The sequence below is a fragment of the Bos grunniens genome, chromosome 10 (genome assembly GCF_055505025.1).
Source record: "Bos grunniens cultivar Pamir isolate PY7600 chromosome 10, Bosgru_T2T1.0, whole genome shotgun sequence".
Lineage (NCBI taxonomy): Eukaryota > Metazoa > Chordata > Mammalia > Artiodactyla > Bovidae > Bos > Bos grunniens.
In genome coordinates, this window is record NC_141174.1 from 10,890,075 (window position 1) to 10,907,971 (window position 17,897).

At 42.7% G+C, this 17,897-nt stretch overlaps 1 protein-coding gene across 2 annotated transcripts in view; it reads right to left on the reverse strand.

Annotated features, from left to right (window-relative positions):
- TSHR (thyroid stimulating hormone receptor) overlaps nt 1-17,897 on the reverse strand; it is a 158,324-nt gene that overhangs the window by 52,743 nt on the left and 87,684 nt on the right. For both annotated transcript variants that reach the window (XM_086319359.1, XM_086319360.1), the window contains exons 2-4: nt 17,726-17,797; nt 11,373-11,447; nt 769-843 (exon numbers count right to left, since the gene is read on the reverse strand). In XM_086319359.1, coding sequence (XP_086175485.1) covers nt 769-843; nt 11,373-11,447; nt 17,726-17,797 — 222 coding nt within the window. The remainder of the gene's footprint in view (nt 1-768; nt 844-11,372; nt 11,448-17,725; nt 17,798-17,897) is intronic.

Consider the following 17,897-nt stretch of genomic DNA (forward strand, 5'->3'; position numbering starts at 1 on the left):
ACAACAGAGGACGAAAACGTGTGGTCCCCACTCTCACTGAGACTGCAGTTAGCTCACAAGGTGGCACTCAAGCAGAAAGTGCTGTCCCTCTCTGTTGAGTGTCCCTCCCAACCTCTAAGAGATTAAGTGTCGCCGTTTTTGGTTCGTTTTAGTGTAACAGCCACTCTAATATTGCGATACCTGTTCCCTAACAAAATTGACCGGTGGGCTCTCAGAGGGTATATTCATTTAAAGACCGTGCGTACATGAGGGCGTTTTCTCTCTCAGGTCTCCTGGGGCGGTCTCTGGTCCCAGCACGAGGTGCCGGCTTTTGAACAGGTTTCACCTCATTTGGCTGCGCTGGGTCTTTGCTGCAGAGTGCGGGCTTCCTCAAGTTGGGGCGAGCAGGGTCTACCCTCGAGCTATGGTGTGCGGGCCTCTCATTGTGGGGGCTCCTCTTGTTGTGGAGCACGGGCTTAGTTGCCCTGCGACAGGTGGAATCTCCCCGGACCAGGGATTGAACCCACATTCCCCGCATTGGCGGGTGGATTCTCAACCACTGGCCCACCAGGGAAGTCCCTTGAATAGGTTTTAAAAATGTGACTCACTTCACCTGACACCTTGCCTGAAGGGAAAAGGTGGGGAGTAAGTCACAGGATGTGGTGTGTCCCAGGCCACCCAACCACTCACAGCTAAAATGACCCAGGTCCACATTATCCCGGGGATATTCCTACATTATAATTCTCTTTTTTTAAAAAAGGGTAGGATGGGATAGGCATTAATACTTACAGGAACTTTAGAAGGGGGAGCTCTTTTAGGGCGCCAGAGTCTATGTAAGTTAAACTTCTGGTATTCCGAATCTCTCTGTAAAAGTTATAAGAAACATAGTCACTATAATATAGTCATTTCTGTTCTTATGAAAGATAAAACAGTCTTAATCAGGTTTAACAAGGGTTCATGAGAAGAATACATATTTCCTTGGTGCCCAGGGACTTTTTCTGCCAGGAACCAGTCCCACCAACAAAAAGCTACTTTTTGCTTCTCTCAGGGACACAACAGCTGTTCAGCCTTCTTCCATCATTAACTTAGCTTTGATCCATCTAAATTTTGGGGTGACCTTTCTCTTATCCATAGCCTCAGAGACTTTTTTTCCTTTTAGGTTTAAAAATCTCTCCAGTGGTCTGTTGAGAGCAGATATCTTTACTATTGATAATAACAAGTAACCTGGCCATGGGGAGTGGGGGATTGCATGGATTATATAATGGATAACAGCACAGGAATCGGTCGGTGAGGTTCCTCTGTCCATTGCTATTTCAGAGGCAGTACAGGTAACGAGTATTCTTAATTCACTTGGGTTTATCTTCATATTGTTGTTGTTTAATCGGTAAGTTGTGTCCAGTTCTTTGCGACCCCATGGATTTGGCATGCCAGGCTCCTCCGTCCATGGGATTTTCCAGGCAAGAATACTGGAGTGGGTTACCATTTCCTTCTTCAGGAGAGCTTCCTGACTGAGGGATCAAACCCGCACCTCCAGCACTGGCAGCGGAATTCTTTACCACTGAGCCACCAGGGAGGCCCTTCTCTTCCCACGTGTGCTTAGTCGCTCAGGTGTGTCTGACACTTTTGTGATCCCATGGACTGGAGCCTGCCAGGCTCCTCTGTCCATGGGATTTTCCAGGCAAGAACACTGGAGTGGGCTGCTGTTTCCTTCTCCAGGGGATCTTCACAACCCTGGGATCAAACCTGAGTCTCCTGTGTCTCCTGCATTTCAGGTGGATTCTTTACCCACTGAGCCATCGGAGAAGCTGTTTTCCTATACAGTTATTTAAAAACACTTCAGCATGTGTGATAATATCATATAGGTCTATAACTTACCTACTTAGGTTTATATACATGCTATCGAAATGCACAGCTAGCATCAGTGAAATCAGTGCCTGTTAGAAATAGGTTCTCACTGGTATTAATAGAAGTAAATATATTCAACATGTGTAAATTGGTTAAGAGTTTAAAGGCCCTCCCCAGGCTTACATGAAGAAGGTAAGAAAACTTAGTAAGACCTACAGTCTGACCCCTTCTGAATGGCACCTGAGGCTTGATTCCTAAAAGGAACCTGAATCTAATGGTTGCTGGTAACAACTGGAAGACAGAATCTGGCCTCTGGGATTTTTTAAAAATAGTTTTGTTGAAGGAAAGTTTCCATAATTTTATGCATTGCAATTTGATACAATTAGATGATTTTTAGTAAACTTGTAGAATTGTGCATTCATCATCACAATTCAGTTTTAGAACATTTCTATCAATGATAAAAGTAATCATATGCATACTTGCAGTCAATTCTCACTCCCTGCCCTCTTCCTAGAAAGCACGGATCTCCTCTCTACTTCTAAAGTTGCCTTACCTGGACATTTCATATAAATGGAATCATAAATACATTGTCTTCTGTGTCTGATTTCTGTCATTTAGCATGGTGTCTGTGAGGCTCATCCATGTTGTAGCATATATCAGTAATTTGCACCTTCTTATTACCTTTTAATTTTATTACTGAATAATTGGATGGACCTAAGGAAAAAGCAAGAGAGTTCCAGAAAAACTCTATTTCTGCTTTATTGACTATGCCAAAGTCTTTGACTGTGTGGATCACAATAAACTGTGGAAAATTCTGAAAGAGATGGGAATACCAGACCACCTGACCTGCCTCTTGAAAAACCTATATGTAGGTCAGGAAGCAACAGTTAGAAAAGGACATGGAACAACAGACTGGTTTCAAATAGGAAAAGGAGTACGTCAAGGCTGTATATTGTCACCCTGATTATTTAACTTATATGCAGAGTACGTCATGAGAAATGCTGGGCTGGAAGAAGCACAAGCTGGAATCAAGATTGCCAGGAGAAACATCAGTAACCTCAGATATGCAGATGACACCACCCTTATGGCAGAAAGTGAAGAGGAACTCAAAAGCCTCTTGATGAAAGTGAAAGTGGAGAGTGAAAACGTTGGCTTAAAGCTCAACATTCAGAAAATGAAGATCATGGCATCTGGTCCCATCACTTCATGGGAAATAGATGGGGAAACAGTGGAAACAGTGTCAGAGTTTATTTTGGAGGGCTCCAAAATCACTGCAGATGGTGACTGCAGCCATGAAATTAAAAGACGCTTACTCCTTGGAAGGAAAGTTATAACCAACCTAGATAGCATATTGAAAAGCAGAGACATTAGTTTGCCAACAAGGTCCATCTAGTCAAGGCTATGGTTTTTCCAGTGGTCATGTATGGATGTGAGAGTTGGACTGTGAAGAAAGCTGAGCACTGAAGAATTGATGCTTTTGAACTGTGGTGTTGGAGAAGACTCTTGAGAGTCCCTTGGACTGCAAGGAGATCAGCCCTGGGTGTTCTTTGGAAGAACAAAGCTAAAGCTAAAACTTTAGCTAAAGCTGAAACTCCAGTACTTTGGCCACCTCATGCGAAGAGTTCACTCAGTGGAAAAGTCTCTGATGCTGGGAGGGATTGGGGGCAGGATGAAAAGGGGATGACAGAGGATGAGATGGCTGGATGGCATCACTGACTCGATGGACGTGAGTCTGAGTGAACTCTGGGAGTTGATGATGGACAGGGAGGCCTGGTGTGCTGTGATTCATGGGGTCGCAAAGAGTCGGACACGACTGAGTGACTGAACTGAACTGAAGGTCAAATCTTGGCCCTGCCACTTCTAGCTATGTGACCTTGGGCAAGTTCCTTGACCTCTCTGAGCCATAATTTCCTAATTTGTAAAACAGGGACAGTATTAGTGCCTCTTTCGTAAGACTCTTGTGAAGAGTAAATAATGTCTCTATAAGGTTTCACGTGTGTACAGTAAAGGCTCTATAGGTGTTAGTTTTGTTACCGTTTTTCACCTGAGCAGAATGAAAGCTGGAGCAGGCATTGGAGACCTCAGGTTGGGGGTGCTGCAATATTTGTAAAAATTCAAACAAACAAGCAAAAAACCCCACAAGGTGTGACATTTGACGAAGTACAGCAAACATGCAACAGACTCATGGAAAAGAGAGAGTGGCATTAACTCTCAGAACAGAAACCATCTCCCAGCTCAGTTTACTGTTTCTTGCCGGTGTGACCTTACCGGTCTCGTTTCTTCATTAGCATAATTTTGTCAAGGAAAATAACTTTATTGTTCATTGTGGGAACTTCTTGAAAGACCCATCACCACTTCAACAGTGTATATCCCAAGACACCATCGCCTCATCATCTTCCCATTGTGTCAACTAATCCTAAATTATCATGTCATGACCTTTACCCAACCAAGACCCTGCAGGGAGAGACCCACTTTAAACCAGACTGTTTACATTTCGTTCTGACTTGAAACTAAGCGTCCTGTGTCCCCGATACTCCCTCTATGCTGGGTAAACGGACTGCGGGCTGTCCCTCTGCGTGGGCTCCTGGCCGCCCCCGCTGCGCCTCTAAGACCATCAGCTGAGTCAAGGTGCTCTTCGTGGGGAGCAATAAACTCCTTGCTAGAGCTTTCCATTTGCGGGGAGGGGTTGAACTGCTGTCAGTCAAATGCAAACTAGTTAGAAGAGTTTGAAAACTCTCCGAGTATGGTTTGCCGTCTGGAAAACTGCTCCATGAGTGACTGTTGTTGAACAAGCGAACTTAAGTGAGTATCCCAAGAGAATGTCACAGCGAAAGGGTATAGCCCAGCTGAATCCACTTTAGAAGCAGAGAGAGAATTAAGGGAAAATAAACACCGCTGTTGGCCACAGCTGATTAAATGAGGCTGGCAACCAACATGGTGGCTGCAAGAGAAGAAAGAGGGGGGAGGGAGGGGGGGGAGAGACACAAAAGAGGAGATGGGTTTTTCAGTAAGAGTGAAAAAAAAAAAAAAAGGAAAAATGGACAGGAGATATCAAAAGAAAACACCAGGCAAAAGAAGCCACTTTCTGAGGTAAGTTAACACTTCCTCACAAATGACTTTTTAAAAATTTCTGCTGAGGGAAATATAGACATTGTATGAAATCATTTATATGTGAAATCTAAAAATTGCCAAACTCGGATAGGGGCTGCGATGGGGCTGTGGGCAGGGGACTGGGGAGATACTGGCTAAAGTGTACAAGCTTCCAGCTGTAATAGTAGCAAACTCTGAGAATCCAGTGTACAACATGATGATTATAGCTAATAATACTGTGAGGGCAATGGCACCCCACTCCAGTACTCCTGCCTGGAAAATCCCATGGATGGAGGAGCCTGGAAGGCTGCAGTCCATGGGGTCGCTAAGAGTCAGACACGACTGAGCGACTTCACTTTCACTTTTCACTTTCATGCATTGGAGAAGGAAATGGCAACCCACTCCAGTGTTCTTACCTGGAGAATCCCAGGGACAGGGGAGCCTGGTGGGCTGCCGTCTGTGGGGTCACCCAGAGTCAGACACGACTGAAGTGACTTAGCAGCATATCATTGAAAGTTGCTACTAGAGATCTTAAATGTTCTCAAAAAAGAAATGGTCATTATGTAACGGGGTGGAGGTGTTCCTTCATGCTATGGTGGGAATCATTTTGCAATATGTGAGTATATCAAATCAACACACTGTATACCTTAAACTTCCACAGTGTTATACGGCAGTTATACCTCAATAAAGCCAGAAAAAATAAAACCTCAGCTAAAGCAAGGAACGGGTGTGGACTGTCAGTAGTTTAGTTAAATGAAGACAGATGTCAGAAGTGAATGCAGCTGGTATAACCTTTTCACAAAAAAACAAGGGAGGCGTAGGGTAAGTACCAGAAGCGTGTGATGAAAGAAGAAGGGTGAAAAAGAAGTACAAATTTGAGTGGGTTCCAAGAATGCCTGTGAGGGTGAAGTTGAATCTGCAGTTATGGCCCAAGCATGCAGGAGGCTAGATGTGCTTCCAGGAAGCTGGGGAAAGCAAGAGGAGGGCAATCCACATGTAACTGCAGTGCAGTGGGTTGGGATGGAACGGCGCTGCGGGGCGAGTGTCAACAACAGCTGAAGAGGTCAGCGCCTCTGGACCGACAGCCTGGATCCCTGCGTGACGGCACGGAGGAGGGCGGCCTGCCACCTGCTCACCCACCCAGTACGGTCCTGTGAGCAAGAAATACCCCTCAGTTACACAGGGGTTTACACAGTTGAAATTTTGTCTATTTCCTACAGTAATTAGTCTACCCAAACTCATACAATAAGCATGGATAAAATTGTTAAAATACAAAGCACACAGTTAATAGTGGTCATCTCTGGGAGGTGTTTACAGGCTAGGACTTTGTGATTTTCACTTTTTATTTTATCTTGTTCAAATGAAGAAAAAATAAAAGGCATGCAAAAAAGTCCCACATTTTAAAAGAGCAAAACAAAGCAATATATATTCCATATAAAAAATTTTAATACGCAGTGCCAAATAGTCTGCTTAAATCTTCAAGTATGCTCTTTTACAAAAAGGTAATTTAGCTGTGTCAGGGAAATGTTTGAGGATTTTGAAGCTTATTAATTGGAACAAGGGCCTACCATATAGCTCAGGGAACTCTGTTCAATGTTATGTGGCAGCCTGGGTGGGAGGGGCCTTTGGAGGAGAATGGATACATGTATACGTGTGGCTGAGTCCCTTGCTTTTCACCCGAAACTATCACAATATTGTTTGTTAATCGGCTATACTCCAATACAAAATAAAAAGTTAAAAAGCCTAGTGTTGGAAGATTAAAAGGCAAAAAGACATTGGGTATACTTATTACTCAGAAAGTTTCTACCAGTGAGGGAATGGAAGAACTGACTTAAGTGAAGCAGGTAACATCATCCTTATTTTGCAGACAAAAATGATGGAGACGCTTAGAAAGATTAAGTGACTGATCTCCTGTCACACAGTTAGAGGCAACTCTGGGCCTTAAGATAGAAATTCTAACTCCAAATACAGCTCTTTCTTTTTCCTTTTTTTTTTTTTTAATGATGTTTAAAGGAAATCATCAACCAGACCTTAAAAGAAATAGAAATGCTCATTACAGATTAATTTTCTTTCATTGGATTTAAAATAAAATGGACATTTAGATGAAAAGTCTAACATTATGCTCAGTATGCAGTGTTTTCACAAGAGAGCAGATTAATAGTCTAGCATCACTGCTGCTGAGTCCCTTCAGTCGTGTCCGACTCTGTGCGACCCCACAGACGGCAGCCCACCAGGCTCCCCCGTCCCTGGGATTCTCCAGGCAAGAATACTGGAGTGGGTTGCCATTTCCTTCTCCAGTGCATGAAAGTGAAAAGTGAAAGTGAAGTAACAGTCGTGTCCGACTCTTCGCGACCCCATGGACTGCCGCCTACCAGGCTCCTCCATCCATGGGATTTTCCAGGCAAGAGTACTGGAGTGGGGTGCCATTGCCTTCTCCGAATTAGGTTAGGTTCATTTAACCATATGTCTAGGGTTTCCCTGGTGGCTCAGTGGTAAAGAATCTGCCTGTCAATGCAGGAGATGTGGATTTGATCCCCGGGTCAGGAAGATCCCTTGGAGAAGGAAATGGCAACCCACTCCAGTATTCTTGCCTGGAAAATCCCCCGGACAGAGGAGCCTGGTGGGCTACAGTCCAAGGGGTCCCAGGAGTCAGAAACTACCACCAATCATATGTCTAGACTCTGGGTTTTTCTTCTTCTGAGAAATCTTTGTTAATTCTAAGAGCCAAAACAGGGAAGTTGGCATTATGGCAGGTACTTAGTACACAGTCCAAACCCAAAGAACAAGGGAAATCTACAAGGTGAGAGAAGGGAGTTCTCAGGTTGGGGAGGGATCAGCCAAAGAAAGGGAAAGGAAGGCTTAAACCCTCCTATGAAGGAACTTTTTCCAACTACTGATATTCTTCCATTGTCATATCCCTGCTCTCCACCTTGATTATTCCCTAGGCATTAGTTGCCAGCGTTTGACTGTGATCATCAGCCTTAGAGATATTTGCCCACACCCTAAATACCTCCAGTCCATGAATGAAGAGCAGGCCTGGGGGGAAGAATTGAGGGCAACAATAAAGTCGAGTTGGCCTTTCACTTGCAAAGTTAGATGGGCCAAGGGTATTAGGAAAGCTTCAGACTCTCACTCAGCACGGAGACTGAGTTAAAGTAGCTTATGAGAAGCTGCTCCAGTCAGCAGAGCTGGACTCGAAAGAAATTCAAATACAATGAGAGTCCCTTGGACTGCAAGGAGATCTAACCAGTCCATCCTAAATGAAATCAACCCTGAGTATTCATTGGAAGGACTGATGCTGAAGCTGAAGCTCCAATACTTTGGCCACCTGATGGGAAGAACTGACTCACTGGAAAAGACCCTGATGTTGGGGAAGATTGGAGGCAGGAGGAGAAGGGGACGACAGAGGATGAGATGGTTGGATGGCATCATTGACTCAGTGGATGTGAGTTTGAGCAAGCTCCAGGAGATAGTGCAGGACGAGGAAGCCTGGTGTGCTGCAGTCCATGGGGTTGCAAAGAGTAGGGCATGACTTAGTGACTGAACAGTATGTAAGATTGTGTTGTTTAAAACAAGGAACTGAATGAGAATATTGGCCAAAAACCTAGTTCTTAGCCAGTCCCAGATCCTTATCAACTTTTACTTAAATTTGATATTCAGGGTTTTTTTTTTTTGTTTTCTTTTTGTAGTCTGCTTTTAAGTGGCAGTGGGTTTGGAAAAAAATGGAGGCAAGCCTCTCTGACTAAATTTGCTCTCTCTAGTTAACAAGTGTGGAGAGATTCATTAAAATTAAATAATTACCGGACATCTATCAGGGCAACTTTGTCATGTGCTTTGAGAAGTATAGGGAAGTAGTAACTAATTAACTACTTTAAAAACAAGATGTGAATATATTGGCAAAGCCAGAATTTTGTTAAATACTTTAAACGCTGTACTCTACTGATGCGAAATGGGGACTAAGAATTGGGTAAATTAATTTCGATAAAATTACTTTGTGATAAGCATTTATTAATATTTCCCTAGCCCTAAGATACTGCCTAAACCTCTGGTCATTTTCCCAACCCCTCAGCTGTTGTTTACAATTCAGAAAATTCTTCAAGAGGAAAACGGTCGAATGCTGTGTTGAGGATCTCCTCTCCCCTTAAGTTCTTGCTCCCTTCATAACATTCAATCCCTTTAAACAGATTTTTTTTTCTAGTTCCTCTAGTTGTTTTCAGACTGATGGTTGATCTAATACTGTATGCTGGAGACAACTTTCTGGGCCTCAGTATTCTTTTTTTCTCCCTAGATTGCATGTTTATTTATTTATATTTATTGGGATATAGCTGCTTTACAATGCTTTACATTGTGTTACAATGCTTTACAATGTGTTAGTTCCTGCTATACAAGACAGTGGATTGGCTCTATGTATACATACATCCCCTCCCTCTTGGACTCCTTCCCACCCTCTCCATCCCACCCCTCTAGGTCAACACAGAGCACCGAGCTAAGCTCCCTGGGAAACTTCCCACTAGCTATATTATGCAGCTATCATACAAAGGAACAAAGTTGAGCCTCAGTGTTCTTGAAGGTAGCACACTGTCGTGTACTGGGAAAAAATATTTGAGACAGATATGTATGATGTAAAAAATTTGGCCCTCTTCCTTAGTAAATATGTGACCTAGGATAACATGTTTATCTCTTCTACATTTATGTTTTTCTTAATTAAATGATACAAATGATAATCTCTACTTCACAGGGTTTTTGAAGGTTAAATAAAGTCCATTAATGTTCAACATAATGTCTAGAACACTATTTATAGATAAGTATTTTTGTTCTTAATCAAGAAAAGAGTTAATATTTCACAATACAGGGCTGCTTAAAAGAATATAATGTGATTATTTATATAAAACTTTTTATAGCTTGTAAGGTACCACAGAAATAAAAACAGAGTGTGAAGTGTATTGATTGGTGTTGTGTGGTAGGGTGTGCGCATGCTCAGTCGCTCAGTCCTGTCCGACTCTTGCGACCCCATGGACTGTAGTCTGCCAGGGTCCTCGTCCATGGAGTTCTCCAGGCAAGAATACTGGAGTGGGTTGTCATTTCCTCCTCCAGGGGATCTTCCTGAGTCAGGGATCCAACCTGAGTCTCCCGCACTGGCGGGCGGGTTCCTTACCGCTGAACCCCCTGGAAAGCCCCCTGGAAAGCCCTCTGTGCGTAGGCAGTGTGCTCAATGCTTCCGTGCATTGTGTCATTCAGTATTTATAATGAGCATGTTAAGTTGGAACTCTTATTACCATTATTTTACAAATGAGGAAACTGAGGTTAGGAAGGATTATGTGACTTTTCCAAGGTTAGATAATGAGATTGCTGAGACCTAACCACTACGCCACCAGGGAACATCAAGGTTAGATAATGACAGGCAAAGAAACCAGGGTTTTAACCCCACTTTGACCAACTCAAAACCTACAGTTCTTCATTGCTGTTTTAATCTCACAAGGCTACATTTCTCTTTCCTAATTGAGGGGGAAAATGTTAGCTTTTCAGAAACTTGCACAGAAGCTGGAATCTAGTAGGTAGCCAGTAAATATTTAGACTTACTGATATCCATGCCAATAAAATCTACAACACAGCAGTAATAGAAATGACAATTTAGGAAGAGGACTTCTAATTTTGTCTTTAACTTCTGCCATGGAAGTGAAAATTAGGATGAATTAATATAAACTGAGAGTGAGAACAAGTTAAGAATTTAATCATTAACAGAAATTCTGATCCATGTTCTAGAAAACAGCTCTTATTGCCATCTGCTGCTACTGCTGCTAAGCTACCTCAGTCGTGTCCGACTCTGTGTGACCCCATAGACGGCAGCCCACCAGGCTGCCCCATCCCTGGGATTCTCCAGGCAAGAACACTGGAGTGGGTTGCCATTTCCTTCTCCAGTGCATGAAAGTAAAAAGTAAAAGTGAAGTCGCTGGATCCCCAAAATTATCAATCAAAAAAGGGCTGTGGATGTACGTTGCTCCTCAGTTTAACAAAATCTTTTGTATCTTAGCAAATACTTAAATGGAGAGAAACACTTGAGAATTGGTAGTGGAATCTTTTGAGGTTTTACTTAACACCTGATGTGAGAGCCGACTCATTGGAAAAGACCCTGATGCTGGGAAAGATTGAAGGCAGGAAGAGAAGGGGGTGACAAAGGATGAGATGGTTAGATGTCATCACTGACTCAATGGACATGTGAGTTTGAACAAACTGCGGGAGGTGGTAAAGGACAGGGAAGCCTGGTGTGCTGCAGCCCATGGGGTTGCAAAGAGTTGGACACAACTTCGTGACTAAACGACAACAATTTGGATTTTCAGAGACAAATGCCTGATATGTAGAAATACAAAGTTCCTAACTAAAAAAATAAAAAGACAACCCCCCCCCCCAAAAAAAGTGGCTGCAGCCTGGATTTATGCTGCACTTTTCATTGTACTTACATGTGAGTCACTTTACTTAAATTGTAGAAGGAATGTGATTCCAGCTGCTGCAGAGTCGCATCTATTGACAAGTAGCTGAATGTCACAAAAGTAAAAGACAAAGCAGAAAGTTAGTAAGGTCGTGAACTGCAAACATACCATTAATTCTGATGTAACTGCTTTGTCAGGGGCATCCCAGGTCATGAAACAGGTACAACCCTCATGATTTCTCCCTAATTATGTTAAAAGTAGTTACGACTACTTTTTTTAGATCCTGTTTTATCTGAAAGTTTACCAATTCATTGGTCTTACTCATTTTTCAGGTTTCATTGAACTGATACTTCCTTTAGAATCTTTCCCCAAATTTCCTGATTAGGTCAAATTTCTCACAGGATAGCCTCATGGCACCACGAACTTCTCCTTCCACTAATTATCACAGTGAAACTTTGCAAGTGCTTGGATGATATTTGATTTATGTTGTCTCATTAGACAGCCAGTTCTCTGAAATGGAGAACTGAGCCTGGTGTCTGATGAACACTGAATGTTGAGTACCTTTCATATTGCTTGTCTTGTAGTAGACTTCCAATAAATATGTAATTAAGTGAATGAATGAGTAAATGAATGAATAGGCTAGTTACTCAAAATAGAAAGTGAAAGACAGCAGAATAGAATACACAAATGAATAAGAAGCATCTTTAATGGAGTACCTAACAGCATGAGAGTGGAGATGTAGTTTCAAAGATGAGACTTCTTTCATCTTTCAAAGATAGAGACTTCCCTGATGGCTCAGAGGGTCAAGCGTCTCTCTGTGATGCAGGAGACCCAGGTTCGATCCCTGGGTCAGGAAGATCCCTGGGAGAAGGAAATGGCAACCCACTCCAGTACTCTAGCCTGGAAAATCCCATGGACGGAGGAGCCTGGTAGGCTGCAGTCCATGGGGTCGCAAAGAGTCGGACACGACTGAGAGACTTCACTTTCACTTTTCAAAGGTGAAGAAAAAGCTACCATTCTCTGTTGGAGCATTCCATGCAGTGGTGGCTGTATACTCTCTCAAGACTTTGCTTTTTTATTTTGATGAGGCTGAAAACTCAAGGTTGGTTTTGAACGTTGTAAAGGAAAGGCAACACAAAGTTCTAAGTACTTTAAAAAAAAAACCAAACAACTCATGAAGAATACACAAGGGATGATATTTCAGATAGTCTCCTTAAATTCCATTCCGTAATAAGAATGACTAATGCAGCCAGATTCAAGGACTGCATGTTCCTGAGAGGCATTTCTATGAGATCTGGGAAAATGAATGATTAATAGATGGTGCCCACCTGTATGTGGAGCCGAGCTTCTCAACCTTGGCCACACAGCGGAACTATCTGGGAGGCTTTTGAAACATGTCTTAAGACTCGGTCCAGAATAATTAATTCAGAGTATATAAGGGATGGTCAAATACTTTTATTTTTAAAAAGCTTCCCAGATGACTCTAAGGTATGTGCATGCGTGCTCAGTCATGTGTGAGTCTTTACAACACTCTGGACTGTAGCCCAACAGGCTCCTCTGTCCATGGGATTCTCCAGGCAAGAACACTGGGTGGGGAGCCATGCCCTCCTCCAGGGGATCTTCCTGACCCTGGGATCAAACCCATGTCTCCTGCGTCTCCTGCATTGGCAGGACATTTCTTTACCACTGTGCCACCTGGGAAGCCTCTCTAAGGTACAAGGCAAGGTTAAAAACCCCTGGAATATAGTTTGAGTTGAATCTGCCAGTAAAATGTTTTCATTAATGCACTGCTTCTAAGAGGAGTGCTGACTGTTCCATCTGAGCTTTTACCACTGGTGTTGTATTCTAAGGGTCCTGTCCTTTCCATCTCGAATTATCTACCCTCTAACCAGTAATCCTTTGATTTGTCGGGTCTCCCAAGCCCTTGCCACTTGTGGATAACATTACATAAATTATTTTGATCCAAATGTCATATCTCTGACAGAGAGGAAACCATTGAGGATGTTGAAAAGAATTTATTGTGTAGACATGGGGATTTAAGGTGGGTGAAGCTGAGCAATCTGAGGGACAAGCTTAATTACGAAGGTAGCAAACTTGTTTTCTTAACTTTGCATCCTATCCATTGCTCCAGTATTTCTCCTGAATTTCTTAGTTTAGGAGGGGCAAAGCTTTCTTAAGGTTTTAGTCATTCAGCTCGTGTCATAATAAATGAAGTTCCAATTTCTCCAACTGTATGATACCTCCTTAGAGGGCTGCCATAGCTTGGTTGCAAAGACAACACATAGGAACCATTTATTCAGTGGGATAAAAGCAATGATTCCCTAACAGCTTGTCCTATTTTTATAATCAGGAAAAATCAGATCCAACCTCTTCCTCAAATTTCTTCTTAGCATGTAAGTTGTATGTAATCACTAGGGTAACCATGTCGTCTATCATCCAAAATAGGATATTTTTGTGAGTTAAAAAATGGTACTATTAATACTTAAGTCAGAATAATAGGTGGGACAGTGTACTGTCCCAGACAAACCTCCTGCTGACCTCTCTCCTCCCCTGAGATGTGATGGCTCCCTGACTGTTCTCTGTGCTGTGTGCTTAGTCACTCAGTCGTGTCGGACTCTTGCGACCCCATAGACCGTAGCCTGCCAGGCTCCTCTGTCCATGGGACTTTTTATGTGTGTGTGTATGCTTTCATTCAAGAAATATACATTGAAAATTTACTTTATATGTTAGTAAATGGGCACTGAGCTTCTAGGAACTCACAGTAGTGAGAGATACACACTGGTAAATGGGATTAACACGTGGAGTGATAAATTCTCTGATGGGATTCCGGGCATGCTTAATCCGGACTGGAGAATCTCAGCACAGACTCCTTGGAGGAATCTTCCTCAGGACCTTCAGATCTGCCTGGACATCCTGAACATCTCAGTTAACCTTCCTTCTTTTATTGTCTATCATTTTATTTTAAACCTTCTCAAATTTCTAACCCTGCCCATTCTACCCTCAGTATGAGTAGATAATCTTTTTAATAATTTGTAGAAAAGATCAAAACCTTGAGTTGAGAATTTCTGGAATTCCCCTCCAAGAAGCCTATTAATTTACCTGCCTCTGCCCACCTCATACTACGACTCTCTTATTACAGCACCAAGGATGCCCATCTTCCTGCAGGTCAACCCTCTATTTGGATGCCATTCCCTCCTGCCTCCCGAGGGACCTCATACTCTTAAAATAATTGTTCTTTCTTCAGGTTTTTTTTAGCCTCTCTGATGCCTTTCCCTGGTCACGTTACTTCTACCTGTTTGTGACTCTCAAGTTTCAATCTCTACCCAAATCTCTCCCCAGTTCCCCTACATACCTGGGATTTCCAGCTCTAAGGTCCTTAGTCTGCTTCAATACCCAAATCCCCTCCTGAATTAACATATTTATTTATTACGTTTTTGCTTCCTGAATTAACATTTATTTATCATGCTTTTGCTTCCTTGTCTATTTCTTTTCATTTGAATGTAAATGCCACAGGCGCACGGTTCCTTGTCCATTTGTTTCCTGAGGTATCCCAGTCACTTAGACCAGCAGTTGATATATACCAGGGAATGAATAAATATTTCTTGAATGAACTGATGAAAACTGATACCCTGATGTCTACTAGATAGAGCTGCTTGATGCCTCCAAGGCACTTCCAATGCCCTGTGCCCCAAACTGAATTCCTGACGTATCCCCTGCCCCTCCATAGCAGATGCACAGAAAACTTCTCTGCCTTGGCAAACGTGCTCGTCAACCACACACAGGTCCCAGTCAGAAACAACGATGAAATTCTCCACCTCCAAGTCAACCAACTTTTGTTCTCTTCTCCCTTATTTTTCAAACCTAGCCACTTTTTTTTAAATTACGGCTCAAGCCATTCCCATTCCGTCTGTCATCCGCATTCAGTCTGCCACCCCTCTCGCTGGGCACTGAGTCAACCTCCTCACTAGCTTCCTGCCTCCAATTTGCTCCACTTCCACCCATTTTCCACAGCACAGACAGAGCATGTTTCTAAAACATCCGATCTGTCACTTCCCTGTATATTCTGATCTGTCACTTCCCAGATTTCATATTTTCTAAAACATCTGTTTTAGCATATTTCTAAAACATCTGATCTGTCACTTCCCTGGATATAGTCATCCTGTGGATTAGTCCTTAGGGGAGATTTCAAACTCCTTAGGGGAGATTTCAAAAGATTCACAAAGCCCTGTCCTCACTTATGTCCCAGTTTTATTCTTCTCTACTGTTCCCACTTTGAGACTAAGCTCCAGCTTCCACAAACTTATTTTTAATTTCATTGACAGCCATTTTTTCTTCTTCTTTGACTTATCGTTCCCTCATCTGTTTTTGTTTTTTTCCCCAGACAATATAGATCGCAAATTAGGCACCATTTCCTCCAGGAAGCCTACCCTGACCACACCCCCTATCCAGGTAACAGACTTCTCACATGAGTTCCTAGGTCACCCTGGAACTGACTCCATCATGGCACTTGCTACTCTCTTAGGAAGGAAACGAGGTTCTGTGAGTATTGTCAGCTATTGTATATGACACATCTAGCAAAGTGCCAGGCACAAAGTAGGGCTCAATAACTATTCACTGAATGAATGAGTGAATATAGCCAAGTAGAGACACTAATGGCTTCCCTCGTGGCTCAGACGGTAAAGCGTCTGCCTACAAAGCTGGACACCTGGGTTCAATCCCTGGGTTGGGAAGATCTCCTGGAGAAGGAAATGGCAACCCACTCCAGTATTCTTGCCTGGAAAATCCCATGGATGGAGGAGCCTGGGTGGCGACAGTCCATGGGGTCGCAAAGAGTCGGACATAAGGGCTTCCCTGGTAGCTCAGCTGGTAAAGAATCTGCCTGCAATGCAGGAGACCCTGGTACAATTGCTGGATTGGGAAGATCTGCAGGAGAAGGGATAGTCTACCCACTCCAATATTCTTGGGCTTCCCTTGTGGCTCAGACGGTAAAAAAAAAATCCATCTGTCAGTGTAGACTCACCAATTATAACAACTGTACCAGCCTGGTGGGGGAGGTTGATAATGTGGAAGAGTGTGCATGGCAGGGGGCAGAGAGTATAGGGCAACTTTCGGTACCTTCCCCTCAGTTTTGCTGTAAACTTAAAACTGCTCTGCAGTGTATTTAAAGAAAGAAAGAAAGAAATCTATAGTATAGCCCTGAACTGTAGGAACAAGTCAGAGCTAGAGATAGTCCTTTAAGAATTAGTTGCGTTAGGTAACAGTGAGTCCAAAGGCAAGAGAGTGTTCATTCAAGGGGCAGAGGGCATAGAGGAATTAGGACAAAATAAACAAAGGACTGGTATGTAAGGATCTGAATGAGACAGGAAGCCAGGAAAGGAGACAGGGGGAGGAGTCAGGGTAAGATGTTAAAAAGAGGGAGGGAACAACAGCACAGAAACCAAAGAAGACAAGAATTTGAAAAAAAGGAAGGGCTGGTAGGAAAAAAACCAAGCTGCAGAGACGTTCAGCTGGGGTGGCTCCTCAGCATCAGCACTACTGATATTTTGGTCTGGATCATGCTTGGTTGTGTGTGGGGTGTCCTATGCCTTATAGGGTGTTAAGCAGATCCTTCAACTCAGCCCTCAGATCCTGGTAGCACCCCTCTCTCCAGCCGTGACAACTAAAAACCACAACTGCCCCTGAAATGACACACGAGACAATAAGTGGTCACGAACTGACTAATTTCAGCCAGAGACCACGCAGGCTGCTCCTGGCGGTGTTGTTACTGGTGTCCCTGGATTATCTGTGCTGCTTGTCAGAATCAATGACTTAAAATAAAAACCTGGCTCATTTCGTACACAGATACACTCGTCAGTGCAACATGGAAGCTCTTTTTCTCCTCACTCTTGAGTGTACAGCAGTTTGGTTTTCTATGATTAAGAATTATTTTTAGTTCTTTTTTTTAAGTGAGAAGTCTGAAATCATTGACTACATTTATGAGAAAATGTTAACATTTGTACTGGTGGTGAAAAGAGAATCAAGAATTGGTAATGAGGATAGATAGATTCGAGAGATATATATTTGTTTTTGGGAGAGATTTCTGGCTAAGGTTTTGCCATGTATCAAAATATATTGACATACACTAAGAATTAGTAAGTTCTTAACACCCAAAGGTACTTAAATTTGCTTTAGGTTTAAAAAAATCATCTAGGGATTAGGGGGTGGAGATGCAGCAAAATCAAACAAACACCTCGTACATAAACTTCATTTTCATACTGAAAATGTAGACATCATTGCCTTACGTAAGTGCAATATTTAACAGGTGTGTTTCTTGATAGAACTCCATTAGAAAACTCCATATCACAATTGCAAACATCTTTTTATATTAGAAAAATGTGACTTACATCCTGGAAATATTGGGCAGATTTGAGAACGCACGACTGGGAATGGTTTTCAGATGAGTCTCTATAAACTTCCTATAAAAAAAAAGTGACACAGAGTTCCAAACCATTAGATTTTTCTAGTAATCCACCCTAATTATACAGAACACATTATTAGAAGCATGACAGTCATTAC